This window comes from Aedes albopictus, chromosome 3 (genome assembly GCF_035046485.1).
Source record: "Aedes albopictus strain Foshan chromosome 3, AalbF5, whole genome shotgun sequence".
In the NCBI taxonomy this organism is placed as follows: Eukaryota; Metazoa; Arthropoda; class Insecta; order Diptera; family Culicidae; genus Aedes; species Aedes albopictus.
In genome coordinates, this window is record NC_085138.1 from 80,841,083 (window position 1) to 80,857,897 (window position 16,815).

The 16,815-nt window shown below is 43.6% G+C and overlaps 1 protein-coding gene across 9 annotated transcripts in view; it reads left to right on the forward strand.

Moving 5' to 3' along the window:
• The first annotated feature begins 1,799 nt into the window (after positions 1 to 1,799).
• LOC109401980 (uncharacterized) overlaps positions 1,800 to 16,815 on the forward strand; it is a 596,458-nt gene continuing 581,442 nt past the window's right edge. For 6 of the 9 annotated variants that reach the window (XM_062859577.1, XM_062859578.1, XM_062859583.1 and 3 more), the window contains exons 1-7: positions 1,800 to 2,201; positions 5,373 to 5,450; positions 6,362 to 6,467; positions 6,534 to 6,630; positions 6,695 to 7,104; positions 7,162 to 7,584; positions 7,669 to 7,805. In XM_062859577.1, coding sequence (XP_062715561.1) covers positions 2,179 to 2,201; positions 5,373 to 5,450; positions 6,362 to 6,467; positions 6,534 to 6,630; positions 6,695 to 7,104; positions 7,162 to 7,584; positions 7,669 to 7,805 — 1,274 coding nt within the window. In that variant the 5' untranslated portion in view covers positions 1,800 to 2,178. Of the gene's footprint in view, positions 2,202 to 5,372; positions 5,451 to 5,924; positions 5,939 to 6,361; positions 6,468 to 6,533; positions 6,631 to 6,694; positions 7,105 to 7,161; positions 7,585 to 7,668; positions 7,806 to 16,815 lie in introns of all 9 variants that reach the window. The other 3 variants (XM_062859581.1, XM_062859582.1, XM_062859585.1) reach the window with 3 other exon arrangements.

The window sequence follows — 16,815 nt, forward strand, 5'->3', positions numbered from 1 at the left end:
ATACAAAATAATCAAAAATGTGTCAAAATGGACAATGTCGCTTATGTTATTCTGCAGAATTACTGCAGCGTAGAGTTATCTTGATTGTATTTCCTGTGTGAGTATCATAAATTAAATTAATGAGAAATCTACAGTTGTTTTTTCATGCTCATTTTAAAACTGAAATTTTAAAATTTTCAGGAAGCATCAAAGAAGCAGAAGTAGAAGTCAAGAGTATTTTGAAAACAGACTAAATAATGTATGAATGCATTTCAGTATATGCATATAAATAAATAACTAAATTTTTAAATTTTTCCCAAATTGTTTTGAAAATTTTTCTGTTGCATTCTGAAAAAAAAATTTGAAATGATCTTCAAGGATTCTTGAACTAAGTATTTATTAGAGCCACATAAACGAATTTTAGATTTTTTTTTCAGAATACTGAGTGTAGAGTTCTGGAATCATTCTGAATGATATTTCAGTGTTCTTGGTTATCTGTATGGAATATGTGTTGAATAGTTACATCACTGGCTTATCCAGTGACGAATGAAGTTTTCCATCATGCAGTCTTATAACTACAAATACGTTGATTGCACTAATCTTTCATGCGAGATCAAAAATAATCGAAAAACTATTGTTATTATGGTTTTAACGTGGCATGTGCTTAGATCTTAATTTTGAACAAAAATATATGCTACCAAGACTGATCGTGATAGTAGCTCAGGTCCCACGCATTTGAGGGCCTCACAAATTTTAAATTTGGTCTGAATAGGTGTAACCCATATTTCTCAAAAAAATGTTACCATAAATGGGGCCTCTGAATTTGATCCGCTACCTTAAGCTAAGTTAATAGCTATGTTTGGTCCTTTTGTTTGGATATCAGGGACGTTTCCATAATGCTTATGAATTTTACTTCCATATCGGTTATGGATATCGTAAAATTGAATTTTGATTGCTAACACATTTTTTATCGAAATTTTGGGGTCCCCGTGAGATCACCAAACTGCTAAACTGAACTAAACTAATTACATAACTTGAACAAAGGGTGTACATTTACAATTGTAAAATAAGACATGCAAATAGTCATCTGTGTGTCCCACTCCAAAACTTCTAGATAATCACGAAGGGTCCCTTCTTGCCCATCAGCAAATCTGCGAAATATTGAATTTGTAGCTATAGAAAACTTTCACTATTTTAGAACTTTATTCAAACTATCGTTAGAAGCCTTCCCTGATTTGGAGGCCCCCTGAATTCGGGGGCCCGGTGCGGACCGCACCCTCCGCACCCCCTTGCTACGTCACGATGGGCATGACCTGCGCCATCTTTCGACAGTTGGAGTGTTTGGATCATACACCCTAAAAGTGACAAAACTTAAAAAATGACCTTAAATTTTTATTTTTTTATGAAGTTAGAGAAATGTTACAAAACATGAGAAATATTTCAAAAAAATAACCTAATTTTTTGGGCATAGTGAGATAACTAATAGCTCAAGATAGGCAATCAAATCTGTAGCAGATCATATAATTTGGAACAAAAAATGAGTGAGCGATCCGTGACTTTTTTTAGTAGCCCTTTATTTTGTTACGATAACAAACATGTTTGTGTAATCTCTCCTTAGGGCCTTTCCCTCTTTCCAAGTTTTTAATTGAAAATGTATAATAACAAAAATAATGATGATGTTTGTGATATCTTGGATTCCACTTTCCTCCAGTCTTCCAATCCCTTAAAAACCAAAATGCGTTGGGCAGTCGCTGTTAGAAATCCTACGTTCATGCATCTCTCCGTTCCACAATCCCTCCTAGTTTTCCGTTGTCATTGTTTTAAAACGAAATCATCATCCTTTCTCTCTTGCAGCAGCGCGTTGGACAATAGTGAACGATAGACCCGAAAGAAACAAATCACTCTGATCTCACGAAACGTTCCAAGCAAGCATTCACACACAGACAGTCATACCAACCAACAACCCAATAGAAAAGAGCAAGCAAGCAAGCGCGAGAGAAAGAGCGAAACCCGCCAGTGTGTGTGTGTGTGTGAGCTTGTGTTGCGTGTGTTCCTTCTGTGCGAGCGCATCCCTCTCCCCAGCACAGCACAGCACACCCATCACACACACACAACTCTTGACGCGTGCCTTGGTGTGACCCGGAGAGCGCCGCCAATCCGCTGGGGCCCCTCCCCGCTGTGTAGAAGAGAACATGAAACATGGCAAAACTTCGTCATTACAGGTGTTGTTGCGTTGTTTGTTTGTTTCTTTTTTGAACATGGTTGAGTTTACGAGTTTTGTGCTGTTTGTTTTTTAAAATATTGTTGCGAATGTATTGTTTCTTTTTTATGGTCGTGTTTGTTGCGGAATAAAATGTATGATGACTCAGTTAGATATTTTTCCGAAAGTTATCGATTTTTATTCACGAAAGAATTGTTTGCTATTTATTGACTGAGAATTTAACACTTTGTCACTGTTATTTTCCAAGATAATATAAATTTAAACATATTTAAGTTTTTACGGCTACGCAGTCTTGATGGATAGAAACGAGTTTGTTATCCAATTAATGTTGTTCATGTTTTTGTTCCTAATTTAAGAACGTATGTTTCCTAAGGTGTTGCTGCTGCTTTTTCGACTCTGTGGTGTCTTAAGGTGATAGATCAATGAATAAATAAGATTCCTATTGTCTCCAGGAAACTTGTTGCTTGATATAAGTGATCTCTATTTTATGTGCCACGTTAATGAGCTTCATACATCAGGCATCAATTGTAAAGTAGGAAGACAAAACTCTAGTACTTAATGGATTTTCTGAAATTACGATTGAAATTTAACAATTTTAGGGCTAAGGATTTTTGTCAGAAATTAGTTTAGGGATTTCTTTGGAAATCTACCCATTTTTTCCGAAATTCCTTAAAACAATTCTCCAAAGTCTATTCAACAATCCTCCTTGATATTCCTTCGAGATTTTGCATGAACTTCTTCTAGGATTCTTGAATATACATGTATCCTGAATCTCTTCCGGAATATTCTTTGCTATTCTTATACGCTTTAGTACAGAACTCATCCCGGAATTCTTTGTGGATTTCATTATTCATTCTTAAATTATTCTCGGAATTATCCCGGAGGATTTCCTCATGAAATTTCGCCTGTGATGCTTTCTTAAATTCTTCTGGTGATTTTCTCGGAAATAAGTCTGAAATTTCCTGGAGCTCCTTTAGGGATTTTAATTTTGCTACAGTTCCTCTAGGAAATACTCGCAATTTTGTTTTCGATATTTCTCTAATTCCACCTGGGATTATTCCTTGGATTCATTCCAGCATTTCCCGGCCTTTTTTCGAGAGCTCTTCCCGAATTGCCGGAATTCCAAATGCGATCTCATTCGGATTAGACTCTGACATTCCTCATGGAACTTTTACCGGGTTGCATTCTCAGTATATCTCAGGAAACATCGCAGAACGAGTTCCGCTTGGATTATCGGATTCGGAAGCATTGTGGTAATAAAAAAAACTGAATAAAATCCGGCAAGACATGCCAGGAAAATCTTTGGAAGGAGCTATTAGAAAAATGCAAGGAGCATCTCTAAACAAAATCCTAGGAGGATACCGGGAGAGATCTCGCGAAGAACTACAGAATTACAGAAATAAACTCCCTGGATGAAAAAACAGGAGAAACTTTGAAAGAGAACTATGGGTGCAATCTAAGCAGAAACTGGTAGAAATCTCTGTAGGAATTCTGGAAGCAACTCCAAAAAGAATTTCCTGAGAGAGCACGCGAGGAACTTCAATAGATACCCTGAAAAAAAAATACTTAAAAACTCTGAAAAAGATTTCTGGAAAAAATCTCGGAAGGATCTCCTGTAGAAATTCACGATGGATCTGCTGAAGAGATTCCAGGAGAAACTCCGAGAAAACTTTGGGAGCAATCCGTACTGAAATATCAAACCTAAACTTGGTCGTTATTCATAAGGGAATACTGAAAGCTACCAGGAAGAATTTTAAGAAGAATCCCTTGAGGGCTCGAAGCTCTTCCCGACATTTCATTCAGAGGTTTTCTGTGATATGTCCTATTGTTCCTTCTAAAACTTCTATCTGAGTTCTTCTTGGGTACTCCAAGAGTTTTCCAATGGACATTTTCAGTAAATTTTCTTCCCACAGGACCACTCAGGTTATCTCTTAAGGTTCCTCCTATGATATATGCAAGAGTTTTTTTTGGACTTTCTCCAGAATCTTTTGGATGTTTTCCCTGAACTTACAGTAAATCTTGTTCTGAGATTTTTCCAGCAGGGTTTTTTTTTCGATACATATACCTGCGATTTTTTTCCAAAATTTATCTCGGAGTTTCTTCATGACTTATCCCTGAGATTCTGTTGAATTTCATCCGGAATTCCTTCTGATTTTTCTTCCATTGCTCTTCCAAAGACCTGTTTGGGTGCAATTTCTGAGATTTTTTCCGGTGTTTTTTTTTAATGGAATCTCTGGAGAAGATCTTCTCAAGATTTCTCATGGAGGTTTTCGCAGGACTCTTCTCAGATATCTTCCTTATTTGTTCCGAGAAAAATTCCGAGAGGAATCGGCATGGAATTTCATAAAAAAAAACCATGTAAGAATTACCAGGAGTTATTAAAAACAATTTCAAGAAAAATTCGCAGAGAAATTTCTAAAAAAAATCAGTATGTATTTCCAATCAGATCCATTTGGGACATTGTTGCCATTGCCATAAAAATGAACCTATTTCATCATCTACCTGTGAGAGAAGGAAGGAAATCAGAGATGAGGATAGAGATAAGAATTGGTAGAGATTTAGGGAAAAAAACCTTGAAAAGACCTAAGCGTACCGCAATAAATTCAAACAGCGCCCTGCGAAGGGCACTGTAAAACGCATAAAGTAAAAGGTATGAGTCAACCATTTACAGTCGGAATTGCTTCATGTTGTCCTTCTATTTACTACCAAAAATGAAATATCTCAAATTTTATACATTTTATTCATATAGGTCGTATACGACCCAATGAATCCACCTGTGTTTAGAAGTTCTACAAATCGATGATTCACCAGCAAAACCTTATCTGAAACATTCAGCCGGAAGCCGTTCAGTTTTTTTTTTTTTTGATCAAATTACATTTTTTTTGTTTTTTTTTCACACTAAAGGTTCGATTGTTACTGATTGCATATCTCTTTTCTATTGCTTTCTCTCTTCTCACGTTTCATTTCGACGCACTACTGTTCTTCACACCACTTTCCACTATCTGATCGCTCTGACGTGTGAATTATGATAAGCAAAACTTAACAAATTGAAAACATACCGAATCTTCACGTCGTCGCCGTTGTTTGCTACTGTTATCACTACAACTGCTGCTTCTTCTGCCACCGCTAATACTGCTACTACCACTACTACTGCCGCTATTTCTGCACACAGCCTCGATTCTTCTCGCAAGCGTAAAGTTCACTTACTGCAACTTCACAGACACAGTTTGGCCAGTACCAGCTACACCAAGTAAATACACAACTACTCAACCACCGTTCGAACGAGTGACCCCTCTTTTAGGATAATACCCTTCAGTTTGTTCCACAGTAAAGTTCAGCTCCAATTCGCCGTCTGCACGCTTGTTTGACGACGTAACTTGCTAGATTAGCCCCAGTTGAATTCAGCATCCGACACTAGTGAAACAAATGTCACTGTAAATAGCACAGGATTCACACAACACAGTCAGACAGTCTACACTAGGCTCTAATACACTCTCCAGTAAGCATAGTTGCAGAAAGTTATGTTCCTGTTGAAGAAAAGTTCTGGATTGATCTGTTTCTGGGTTGTTCGTCATGTCACCAGTTACTTCTGTTCTGTTACCTATTCTTCGTTCGTTAATCAAAAGACCAAAGAAATTGTGATAATAAAACGTGTATTTTTGGTTCACTTGCACTGCCTTTCCTAACTCACTCACCACCATCACCCACGAATTATCCAAACAAGATCAACCTTCAAAGGTAAATGAAACCGAAGATGTAGCTAGTCGCACTAAGTTCTTCCCAGTAATACAACTGTTGATGCATGCACCAGTTCCTGTTTCGTTACCAACGCTTGCGGCACACTCACACTACAACACACAACGTATTGTTTTCTGTTGAGCTACACACACATTCAGCTTCCAATTCACCTACTTCACTCATCCATCTGCATCCATATCGTACACAAACCGCTTCCGAACTTCTCTGGCTGCCCTGAATATAGCTTCGTTCTTATGTTCTCCAAACACTCTAACACACCTCACTCCGCTTCCAAAATCGATTGCTTTGCATGAACTAATTGGAACTAATCGGGTCATTGTTTTTCTCTTCTCTTCTTTGTGGTTCCTTCTCGCCCTCCATGGGTTGTAATTCACTGTTTTCGTTCCCTGTCGCGCCGAACAGGACCATGACGGCGATATGCTTCGTCTGCAATCTGCCCATCATGTCTCACCAGGTGGGACTGGTCTGGCAGGGCGGCAATGGCTGGGACGATCTCGTACGGGAACAGGTTCGTATGCCTTCTGCTAAGGACATTTGGGACTTGTCTCACTATCTTCTTTCCGACTATGAACAGGTCGAAGAGTCCACCGTACGGCAGCGGCTCGGTGGACGAAGGGACTCGGCTGCTCAGATCAGTGGTGCAACACCTCCTAGTACCTCACCACCGCCTGGTAAGGTTTCAACTACATGCTTCCCAGCTTACCAGATCTAATCGTTATCTGTGTCTATATGCAGGTGCCCAACGACGCCGGCGCAGTTCGCTTGCTCAGCTGACCGACATCCTGCGCGAGTGGAGCGGTGGTGGTTCCAAGCGTCAAAAGGCTCCGCTCAATCGACGCGAAACGCTAGCTGACCTGGCGCGAAGTCTACCCTGGAGCAAAGCCAACACCGTAGATAGTTACAACAACACCAACAGCAACAATACCTCCGGCCATGCACCGCCGCTGCGCAAACGGCGCGAGTCCAGTGCTGACTCCGGCGTCAAGAGCATGTCCGGCCGGAAGGATTCGTACGTGGCTGACTTTCGTGACTTTCGCGAGCGTGAACGTGAGATGGACCGAGAGCGCGAGCGCGAGCGTGAACGCGAGAGAGCTCGGGAACGCGAACGCGAAGAGTACCTCTACAATGCGGACAGCTACCGAAATGTGAGTCTCCCTTTCTTCCACACTGATTCGTATCGTTAACTATTGCTTCTGTTTTAGGGCTCCCGTCGTAACTCGAATGACTCCAGCCGTGATCGGTCATCGCGCCGGGACTCCACCATCGGAGGTACGGCAACGCCACCACCGCCCAAGGTCGTCAACACCCAGCGAAAGCAGCAGAACCGCAAAGACTCCCTAACCGTGACGGAGATGCCGAACTTTCGCCAGGAGCAGCGCCCATCAACCAGCTCCACCGCATCGGATTCGGCACCCCTCTATATGCCCGTAGGGCAGGTGGATTCCGCCTGCCAGTCCATTCAGCCCCCGACCATAATCACCAGCTCGGTTACGCCCCCAGCCACCAGTCCCACCGCTCAGAAGGGTCGTCGTGACTCGACGACCCAGTGCGGGACCAAAATGTCCCGCCGCGATTCCCGTGTAAGTCCTGAACGTGCCCAGCGGCTTTTGAAGCTGCAAAGACAAGTAAATGTCCCCCAACCTTGCTCGTAGTTACCCGACCAGCCCCTCCCAATGACCAGAATCCGGTGCTTAATTTTTCTCTTTCAGGCCACTGCCTACGACGAGAGCTGTCTGCCACCGGGCGGGTGGAGCCGGCGTGGCTCGCAACCGGCGCTCAGTCCGGACGGGGAAGGTCCCGAGCGGCAAGCCCGACGGGACAGCCTCAGTCCGGACAGTGCTTCCAGGTAAATTGCTCGGGCTTTGCGGGGTGCCACTTACTGCAAGAGTTATTTTGATCGGAGTTGGGTAAACAGTAGAAAACGTAGAAACGCACCCCATTGATTGTTATTAGATATTTGATTTGACCAATCTTTTAAAACTTTTATCCGAATTTATAATATTTATGCAAGTTTTGGAAAAAGGCGTTCAGTTTTTTTTTTTACTTATTCGTTTATTTGGAAGGCTCGGGCGCCACATGGGCATAACTGAGCCGAAATCTTTTGTTTTTACAATGGTTTTACATTTTACAATTTATTACTGCCTTAAAACTATGTTAGTTTGGAAAGGCGAAGTACTCGCGGCTGTATCGAGGTTAAGGATCGAAAAAAAAAAATAAAATAAAATTGGGAAGGAGGGATTTATGGGTTTAAAACTAAATTATTTGCTAACTTATACTAAAACATTGATGGGACAATTGTCCATATCTGTAATGGAACCAAAAAGAAGGGACTTTATCGGTAGACAACGACAAGAAGAGGACAAACGGAAGGGGGGTGACGACAGACAGGGGCGAACAACAAAACCAAAAGGCGGACAACGAAAACAAGGAGCGTACTACATCAAACTCTGACATCAACACGTTTCAAAAACTGGTAAATCAGGTTCATGTATTCCAAATCAAGTCCTGCCAACACTTCTCTAACGGGTTTCTGTTGTTTTCCTCGGACCCGGAGAATTTCATGCAACTCAGATCTGACCTCACGATACTCATTGCATCCCCACACGACATGCTCGATATCCTGGTAAGCCACGCCACAGACACAGAGATTGCTTTCTGAGAGCCCAACACGGAAGGTATGTGCGTTCAACAAATAGTGGTTGGACATCAACCGACACATTACACGAATGAAATCGCGGCTCAAATCCAACCCTTTGAACCATGGCTTCTTCGACACCTGTGGAATGATGGAGTGCAACCATCTACCCATCTCTCCATCTCTCCATTTGTGTTGCCAGCTGATCAAGGTCTCCTGACGGGCCAATTAAAAAAAATCGTCGAAGGCGATTTGACGCTCATAAATATCGCCTTCGCTAGCGCCCACCTTAGCCAGAGAGTCCGCTTTCTCATTGCCCGGAATTGAGCAATGTGAAGGGACCCAAGCTATGGTGATGATGTATGAGCGTTTGGACAAAGCACTTAAGACTTGGCGTATTCCTTTCAGGAAGTACGCTGAGTGCTTCATCGGTTTCATTGACCGAACAGCCTCCAGAGAGCTTAGACTGTCGGTAAAAATGAAGTAGTGCTCAGGTGGGAGAGTCCAAATGTACTCTAAGGTGTAGTATATAGCCGCTAGCTCAGCAATATATACCGAACATGGCTTTTGAAGCATAAAGGTGGCGCTATGAAATTCGTTGTAGACACCGAATCCAGTCGAATCATCAGTTTTGGAACCATCTGTGAAGAACTGTCTGGCCCCACTAACATGCCCGAACTTACTTGCAAAAATTTGTGGAATACCTATAGAACGAAAAGATTCCGGTATACCGGTGATCTCATCCCTCATAGAGAGATCACAATCCACAGAGGAGCTGTCGAAGTCTGAGAAGCTGTCACGATTGGTGTTAACCGGAGATGGGCTTACCTCCAGCGTCATGTACCAGTAGTACACACTCATAAAACCAGTTTGGGGATTCTGTTCGAGCAGCTTTTCAAAGTTTTCTATGACTAACGGATTCACAACCTCGCATCGGATGAGGAACCGGAACGACAACTCCGCAAAGTGGTCTGTCAGAGACTGTACTCCAGCAAGTACCTCTAAACTCATTGTGTGAGTCGAGTTCATGCAACCTAACGCGATCCGAAGGCAACGGTACTGAACCCGTTGAAGCTTCAGCAAGTGTGTTTTCGCCGCGGATTGAAAACAGAAGCTACCGACGCTACCGTATTCTAAAACCGATAGAGTGGTTGTTTGGTACAGCCTGATCAGATCTTCCGGATGTGCTCCCCACCATGTTCCGGTAATAGTTCGCATAAAGTTGATTCGTTTTTGGCATTTCTGTATCAGATACACAATGTGCTTTCCCCAGGTGCATTTAGAGTCGAACCAGACGCCGAGGTATTGTGAAGACATGCTATGAGTGATTGTCTTACCCATCAGAACGAGCGGAAACTTGGCCGGTTTGTGTTTTTTAGAAAAGACAACCATCTCAGTTTTCTCTGGAGAGAACTCGATACCCAGCTTGAGAGCCCAAGTAGACAAATTGTCCAAAGTATCCTGTAGTGGTCCTTGCAGATCGACTGCTATTGATCCCGTTACAGAGACAACACAGTCATCCGCAAGCTGCCTTAACGTGCAGTTTTCCATGAGACAATCATCTATGTCTCTAACATAAAAGTTGTAAAGAAGGGGGCTTAGACATGAACCCAGGGGGAGGCCCATGTAGCTAATTCGTGAAACTGTCAAGTCGCCATGAGCGAAACTCATCTGCTTCTCAAACAGCAAATTATACAAAAAGTTGTTCAGAATTGGTGAAAGGCCACTGTCGTGTAATTTGTCGGAAAGAACATCGACACAAACTGAATCAAAAGCCCCCTTAATATCCAAAAACACTGAGCCCATTTGCTGCTTTTGAGCAAAGGCAAGCTGAATTTCTGAAGAAAGCAACGCAAGACAGTCGTTCGTACCTTTGCCTATGCGGAAACCAAACTGTGTGTCTGACAACATGCCATTCGATTCAACCCATTTGTCCAGTCGAAAGAGAATCATCTTCTCCAACAGCTTCCGTAGACAAGACAACATCGCGATTGGACGGTACGAATTATGATCCGACGCGGGTTTCCCGGGTTTTTGAACAGCTATCACCCTCACTTGTCTCCAATCATCCGGAACGATGTTGTTATCCAGGAACTGATTGAACAAGTTCAACAAGCGCCTCTTAGTGACGTCGGGGAGGTTTTTAAGCAAATTGAACTTGATTCGATCCATTCCTGGAGCGGAATTGTTACATGAAAGAAGAGCAAGTGAGAATTCAACCATTGAAAAAGGCCTATCCATGTCGTACCTATCTTCAGAAACATCACGAATTATTCGCTCAACGGGCACGGAATCTGGACAAACTTTTTTTGCGAACTTGAGGATCCATCGAGGAGAGCTTTCTCGATCCTCGTTAACCGACGACGCGCTACGCATTCTTCTTCCGACGTTCCAAAGAGTTCTCATCGAAGTCTCGCGCGACAAACCCTCGACGAACCGACGCCAGTAACCGCTTTTCTTCGCCTTGAACAAATTCTTGAACTTGCTTTCAAGGGAAGCGTACCGCTGAAAGTTTTCGACCGAACCGCGTTTCCGAAACCCTTTGAACGCCGCGGATTTCTCGCGATAGATTTCTGTACACTCACTATCCCACCACGGATTGGGGGGTTTCCTGCGAACCGACGGACCTGGCACTGGTCGACGTTGTGCCTGAAGCGCGCTACTGATGATCAGCTCGGACAGAAACCGATACTCTTCCCGCGGTGGAAGAACTTCTACCGATTGCTCACCGTCGATAATTGCTTCCGCGTACTTCTCCCAGTCAATGCGCTTGGTGAGATCGTAGGCGATGTCGATCGATGGAGACTGATGCGACCCGTTGGAAATAGAAACAACAATCGGCAGATGATCACTACCATGGGGATCCTGGATAACCTTCCATGTACACTCCAGCGATAGTGAGCTCGAACAGATTGAGAGGTCTAATCGACTGTTTCTAGGGCTGCCATCTTGAGCTGGAGGTGCCACTCGTGTAACTTCTCCGGTATTCAAAATTGTCATGTTGAAGTCGTCGCAGAGGTCATATATCAACGTTGAACGGCTGTTATCGTACAGTTCCCCCCAGCCTGTTCCATGGGAGTGGAAATCTCCCATGAGCAGCCGAGGCTCGGGCATAACCGAGCAGATGTGAGCAAGATCCCTGCGAGATATCGCAGTTCTCGGAGGAAGATATATGGAGGCAACACTGAGGGTTTTACCTCGGATAGTCACCTCACATGCGACGGCTTCAATGCCTGTCATCGGATAAAAATCGACTCTGTAAAATGGGTGCTGCTTCTTGATCCCTAGAAGCACCCATCCGTACGGGTCGGATCGATCAAGGCGAATGATATTATGTATAATCGGGAAAAGGTAAGGTTACATCAGGTGTCAGCCATGTTTCGGATAGTGCAAAAACATCGCATTGTAAATTGTTAACTAAAAATTTAAAAACGTCTAATTTCGGTGTAATACTACGACAGTTCCAGTGTAGAACCGAAATCGTATCTTCGACCTCGGTGGTTAAATTAGCCATCGAAAGATACGATTGTCGCAAGGAGGGGCATTTTAGAAGCCAACTGCTTCAAAAGAGGGGTCACACAAGGAAGAAGTCCTTTTACAATGTTCTTCACGGAATCTGAAGCATTGAAGAAGCTGAGGATGATGTCTACGATGCCAGAGAGCGTAAACAATGGTGCACCCTGAGGTTGCTCCTGGTGCTCCGAATGCTGTCTTTCCGGTTGAGAATTCGAAAAACGTGGGACATCTGGGATTTTAGATGTTCCCGGGAGTGATGGAAAGTCTCGTTCGTCCTGGATTTTGAATCCCGGAGGGGAACGTTTTGTGACTTTTTTACCACTCTTGAAATTTGTCATGGTGGGCTGGGGGTCGCTGCTAGGCAGATTCCGAGGTTTTTTGGTGGGTCTCTGGAGCCTCATCCGTTTCCTCGTTTCACCCTTAAAAACAAAGGGAACCCCGTCCCCGACCTCAGAGTCAGATCCCTGATCATCGAGAGATAAAGACGAGTAGATGTTACGGGATTCAACGGTCGGAGCAGCTTTTTTCAGCATTTCGGCGTAGCTTCGCCGTGATCGCTGCTGCAACGATCGTTTTTGATGTTTTTTCTGCTGTATGTACCTTGGGCAATCAATCAGATCATGTGGACGGTCGCTGCCACAATAAATACACTTGGGCGGCGTTTTACACGCACCGTCCACATGTCTCTCCCCGTATGTTGCACAGCGAGGTTTATTGCTGCAGTACTGGGCGGTGTGACCCAGATGCTTGCAATTGATGCAATTCATTACCTTCGGTACATACAGCCTCACAGGTAGCCGAAGTTTGCCAATCGCCAGCAGATCTGGTAATGCAGATCCGGAGAAGGTCACACAAAATTCATCAGATGGTGTGTAAACCTTCTTCTCTCCTTCCTGGGAGACCGAATGCAGTTGCCGGCAATCCAGGAGGTAGAGAAGAGTTATGGAAACGACCACAGCCTTGCATGATCGTTTCGCAGGTCAAAGATGCGTCGGCGACCTTCCCCGAAATCTCTATCGACGCGCTCGGAAGGTAAACGAAGTACTCAAGAGTAAACAACTCGCAGGCCACAATCTCATTAGCGTGTTTTCGGTCGCCTACTGTCACCCGAAGCTTAGCTGTACCGACCATGTTAATGGAGACAACGGAAGAATACCGCTTAGTCCAGGGGTTCCCAACCTTTTTGAGGTGGCGACCCCCTTTAAGAATTGTCAGAACATCTGGGGCCCAATGAATATTTTTAGCAACAAATATGAATTAAATGAACGAGACGGAGTTTTTTGCGCACAGTTATTATTATTAGCTCTTTATTATGAGGAAATTCAGCCTGAGGCTGGTTCCTCCCAATTGGGTACGGTGAAGTAGCCAGAAATTTACTGTTGGAGGGATTTTCGACGTTTTTTTTTATTCGACACTCATATTTCGTAAACAATGATGTCATGTACATCCAATTTGAGTCGTAGCTGAAAAATAGCGGCGCAGCCGGAAATTTTTTCTTCTGAAGGCGTTTATACTGATTTGTTCCTGAAATTGTGGCTTTTGGGAAAATTGGAATAATTTGCACAAAATAGCATTAAAAATTACCATTTTTTTGGTAACATCGCGGCCCCCCTGGACTGGCTCCACGGCCCACCAGGGGGCCGCGGACCACCGGTTGGGAACCCGTGGCTTAGTCAGATCCTTGCTGATTTGAACGGTGTTCAAACGTTTACCTTTGGGTCGGAAGAAAACAACATATGGCCCGCCAAAGTCGGGAGGGTAGGCCTTGAGGCGGGGGGACGTCGAAACAGATTTACTGTTGGTGTCCATTGGAGAAGCACCAGGGTGAAGGGAGACAAAGGGATTAGCATTTACATCGCCTTGTTGGCTCGAGCAATCCGATGCCAATAACGAAGCTTCGTTGATGCGGTACGACGTACCCCCGCCATCGTCATCATCGCCCATTGTGGTAGTTAACTACCACCACGGGGTACTCAAAAACCTTAAACTAACACTATCACGGGGACGAGAAATAATCAAAAAACAAGGGACAAAATTAACGCTACAGGAAAAGTGAGAAAAAACTGCTTATGTACCAAATTAAATCTAATCAAAGAGTCAGTGGAGAGGGGGGAACAACGAGGGGTAACTTTATGTACTTATCTTTGTGCACTCTGTTTAGCCACAGGCTCGACGACGACAGGTCCAAGCGATCGGATGGCCCGCACTGGGAGGAAGCGAGCTGCAGCTGAGCGCCCGTCGTTGGTGTGCGCGGTTGAACGCTCTCTGCTCTTCTCTCGGTGGGCTGCTGCTGTCGACGGCGATGAGCTTGGGTACTCACTGGAAGAAGCCGATCACGGCCGCGCGAGCGGCACGGTGTGCGGGGGGTGCTGCACTTCTGTGCTCGATAATCGGTCAATGCGCCACGTGATATGTATAATGAAAACGTGAACTTTACTCAAACGAAACGAACTTTTGCGGCAAAAATTGTGGCCTAGCCAACCGCACGCGTCCCACTAGGGATAATTACTTAATAAACTTGATCACTCGGAAACACTAGCACGAAAATAGCCACCGAACTGGAAAGTATCAGGAGACAAACCGAACGAACGAAAAGTTGCGACTGTCTGAGGCGTTCAGTTAAAACATAATATAATAAATCATGGAGAAACTTTTGGGACGAGTATTAGTAGATACAGATTGAACAAAGTGAACACGATAGGTGATCTCCAGCTGGTCATATACATTATTAATATGACCGTATGCGGCAAAAAGCTGAAGTTAATTGTAGTGAAATGCACAATAAAGGGGCCGTCAAAACTCAGACAGAACCTTTCGAGGAATTCGGAGGAGAAGACGTTGGGGAGTTTCTGAATGAAAATTTGAATGAATCAGATTTTCTGCTTTGGAGAAATTGTTCAAAGCGTAACGCTTTTTTGTATGAAAAACGTATAATTTTTTTATGGGCCGTAACGTTCGGCCGTACTCTCCCCCCTCTCCCTAGAGCGTTACGTAATTTATGGACGGTGCCTAGTAGGAACTCCTCAGGAAATCTTTGGAGGGGTTGATAAAATAATAACTGAATGAATTTTCGAAGCCAGAATTACCACGGGAGAAGTTTGTTAAGTAATCTTTGGAAGAATACGTATGAAAATTTCAGAATGAATGCTTGGAGGAGTTCCTGAAGTTCCCTGAAGTAACACCATTTGAGAGTCACTAGCTTACTGCATAATTTTGCTGTAGACACGAACTTTCTTGATGGTTCATAGCTCATGTCAAAAATCGTGTATTTTCAAAGCACAACGGCAGCCATACACTGCCCAAATTCTGCAAAGTGACGTAAGCGCCATTGATAGTTTTGGCCCATTTTTTGGTTATTATGCATAAAACTCTTGCTCATCCTCTAAGTTTCTTTCCATAGATGATAGATTACGACTAGATCTTGCATTCTAATACAACAGGCATACCACAGTGTTATTTTTACACCAAATATTACATATAATATACCAACAAATATCGACATTTTGAATGGCGCTTACGTCACTTTGCAGAATTTGGGCAGTACAGTAGTGAAATTACGAAATAAATATTACCTATGATATATATTGCATTCTTAAAATTATAACTGAGTTTGTAATTATGTTCATATGAAGATGATTCACTTATGTGCTTCGGGACTCTTGCCCCCCCCCCCCTAAGCGGGGGGCCCAGGGCACTTGCCCCCTTTGCCCCCCCTTAAATCCGGGCCTGGATGCAATGAAATCTCAATACTCGCCTCACTTTGCCTAGGGTATAACTTTTCTCATAGGCGTCGGATCACTTTGCGGTCTTCGACAAAGTTGTTGGGAATATAGTCACCTACAATAATACCAAAGGGTTTTTTCATCAAACGCCTACAGCCCTACGTAGCGGCAAACAATCGAAGACTTAAGATTTCTGCATACATTTGGCCACATTTTCCCATACAAACTTCAAGCACTTTGAGCGCCCTCTTAGGCTTAATCGATTTTGCTCAAATTCTGATAGTAGCTTCTGGGAGTCCAAAACAACCGATTTAGGAGGTTTTTCAAATTTTTGTTTTTAATTCAACTGTGGGCCACTCTATTGTCGACCTTGAGCAAGAGTGCTCAGGTCTTCTTAAACGGATTCGTGAAAGTCATCAGATTTTTTTTCATTTTTCCAAACGTTCAAACATTCAGAAATTAGTCCATTGAAGTGGTCAGCTGTGTATTAGGAGTTCTTGCTGCATTTCTTCCAGAAATGTATTTTGCGAATCCTCCAAAAGATCCTTCTGAGATTCCTCAAAAAGTTCTTACGGGCATTTCTCTTGGAATTTCTTCTGATGTGTATGCTGCACTGCAGGAATGACATTGCCCACAGAAAATGTACACAGTGCAGCTCTTTTCATATTAAAACCGCATATAAAACTCTTTCACATACACTGAGGGGCATGCCATGCCCGTCCCGCAGTTCCTTAACTGATATTAACAAGATTTCCTTCTGGAAATCCTTCAGATATCTCTTTTTTGAGTCCTCCAGAGTATCCATCTGAGATACTACAATCAAGCCCCTGCACAAGGGGGGGGGTTGTTTGGGTGTTAACCCCCCCCCCCCCCCCCCCATTATCAACGCTTCATACACTAGTAGGCGCCCCTCCGGCTTTTGCTGAAATTGGGAAAAACCCCTCCCTTGGCGCCACTTCTGTGCACGGGCCTGACTACATTGA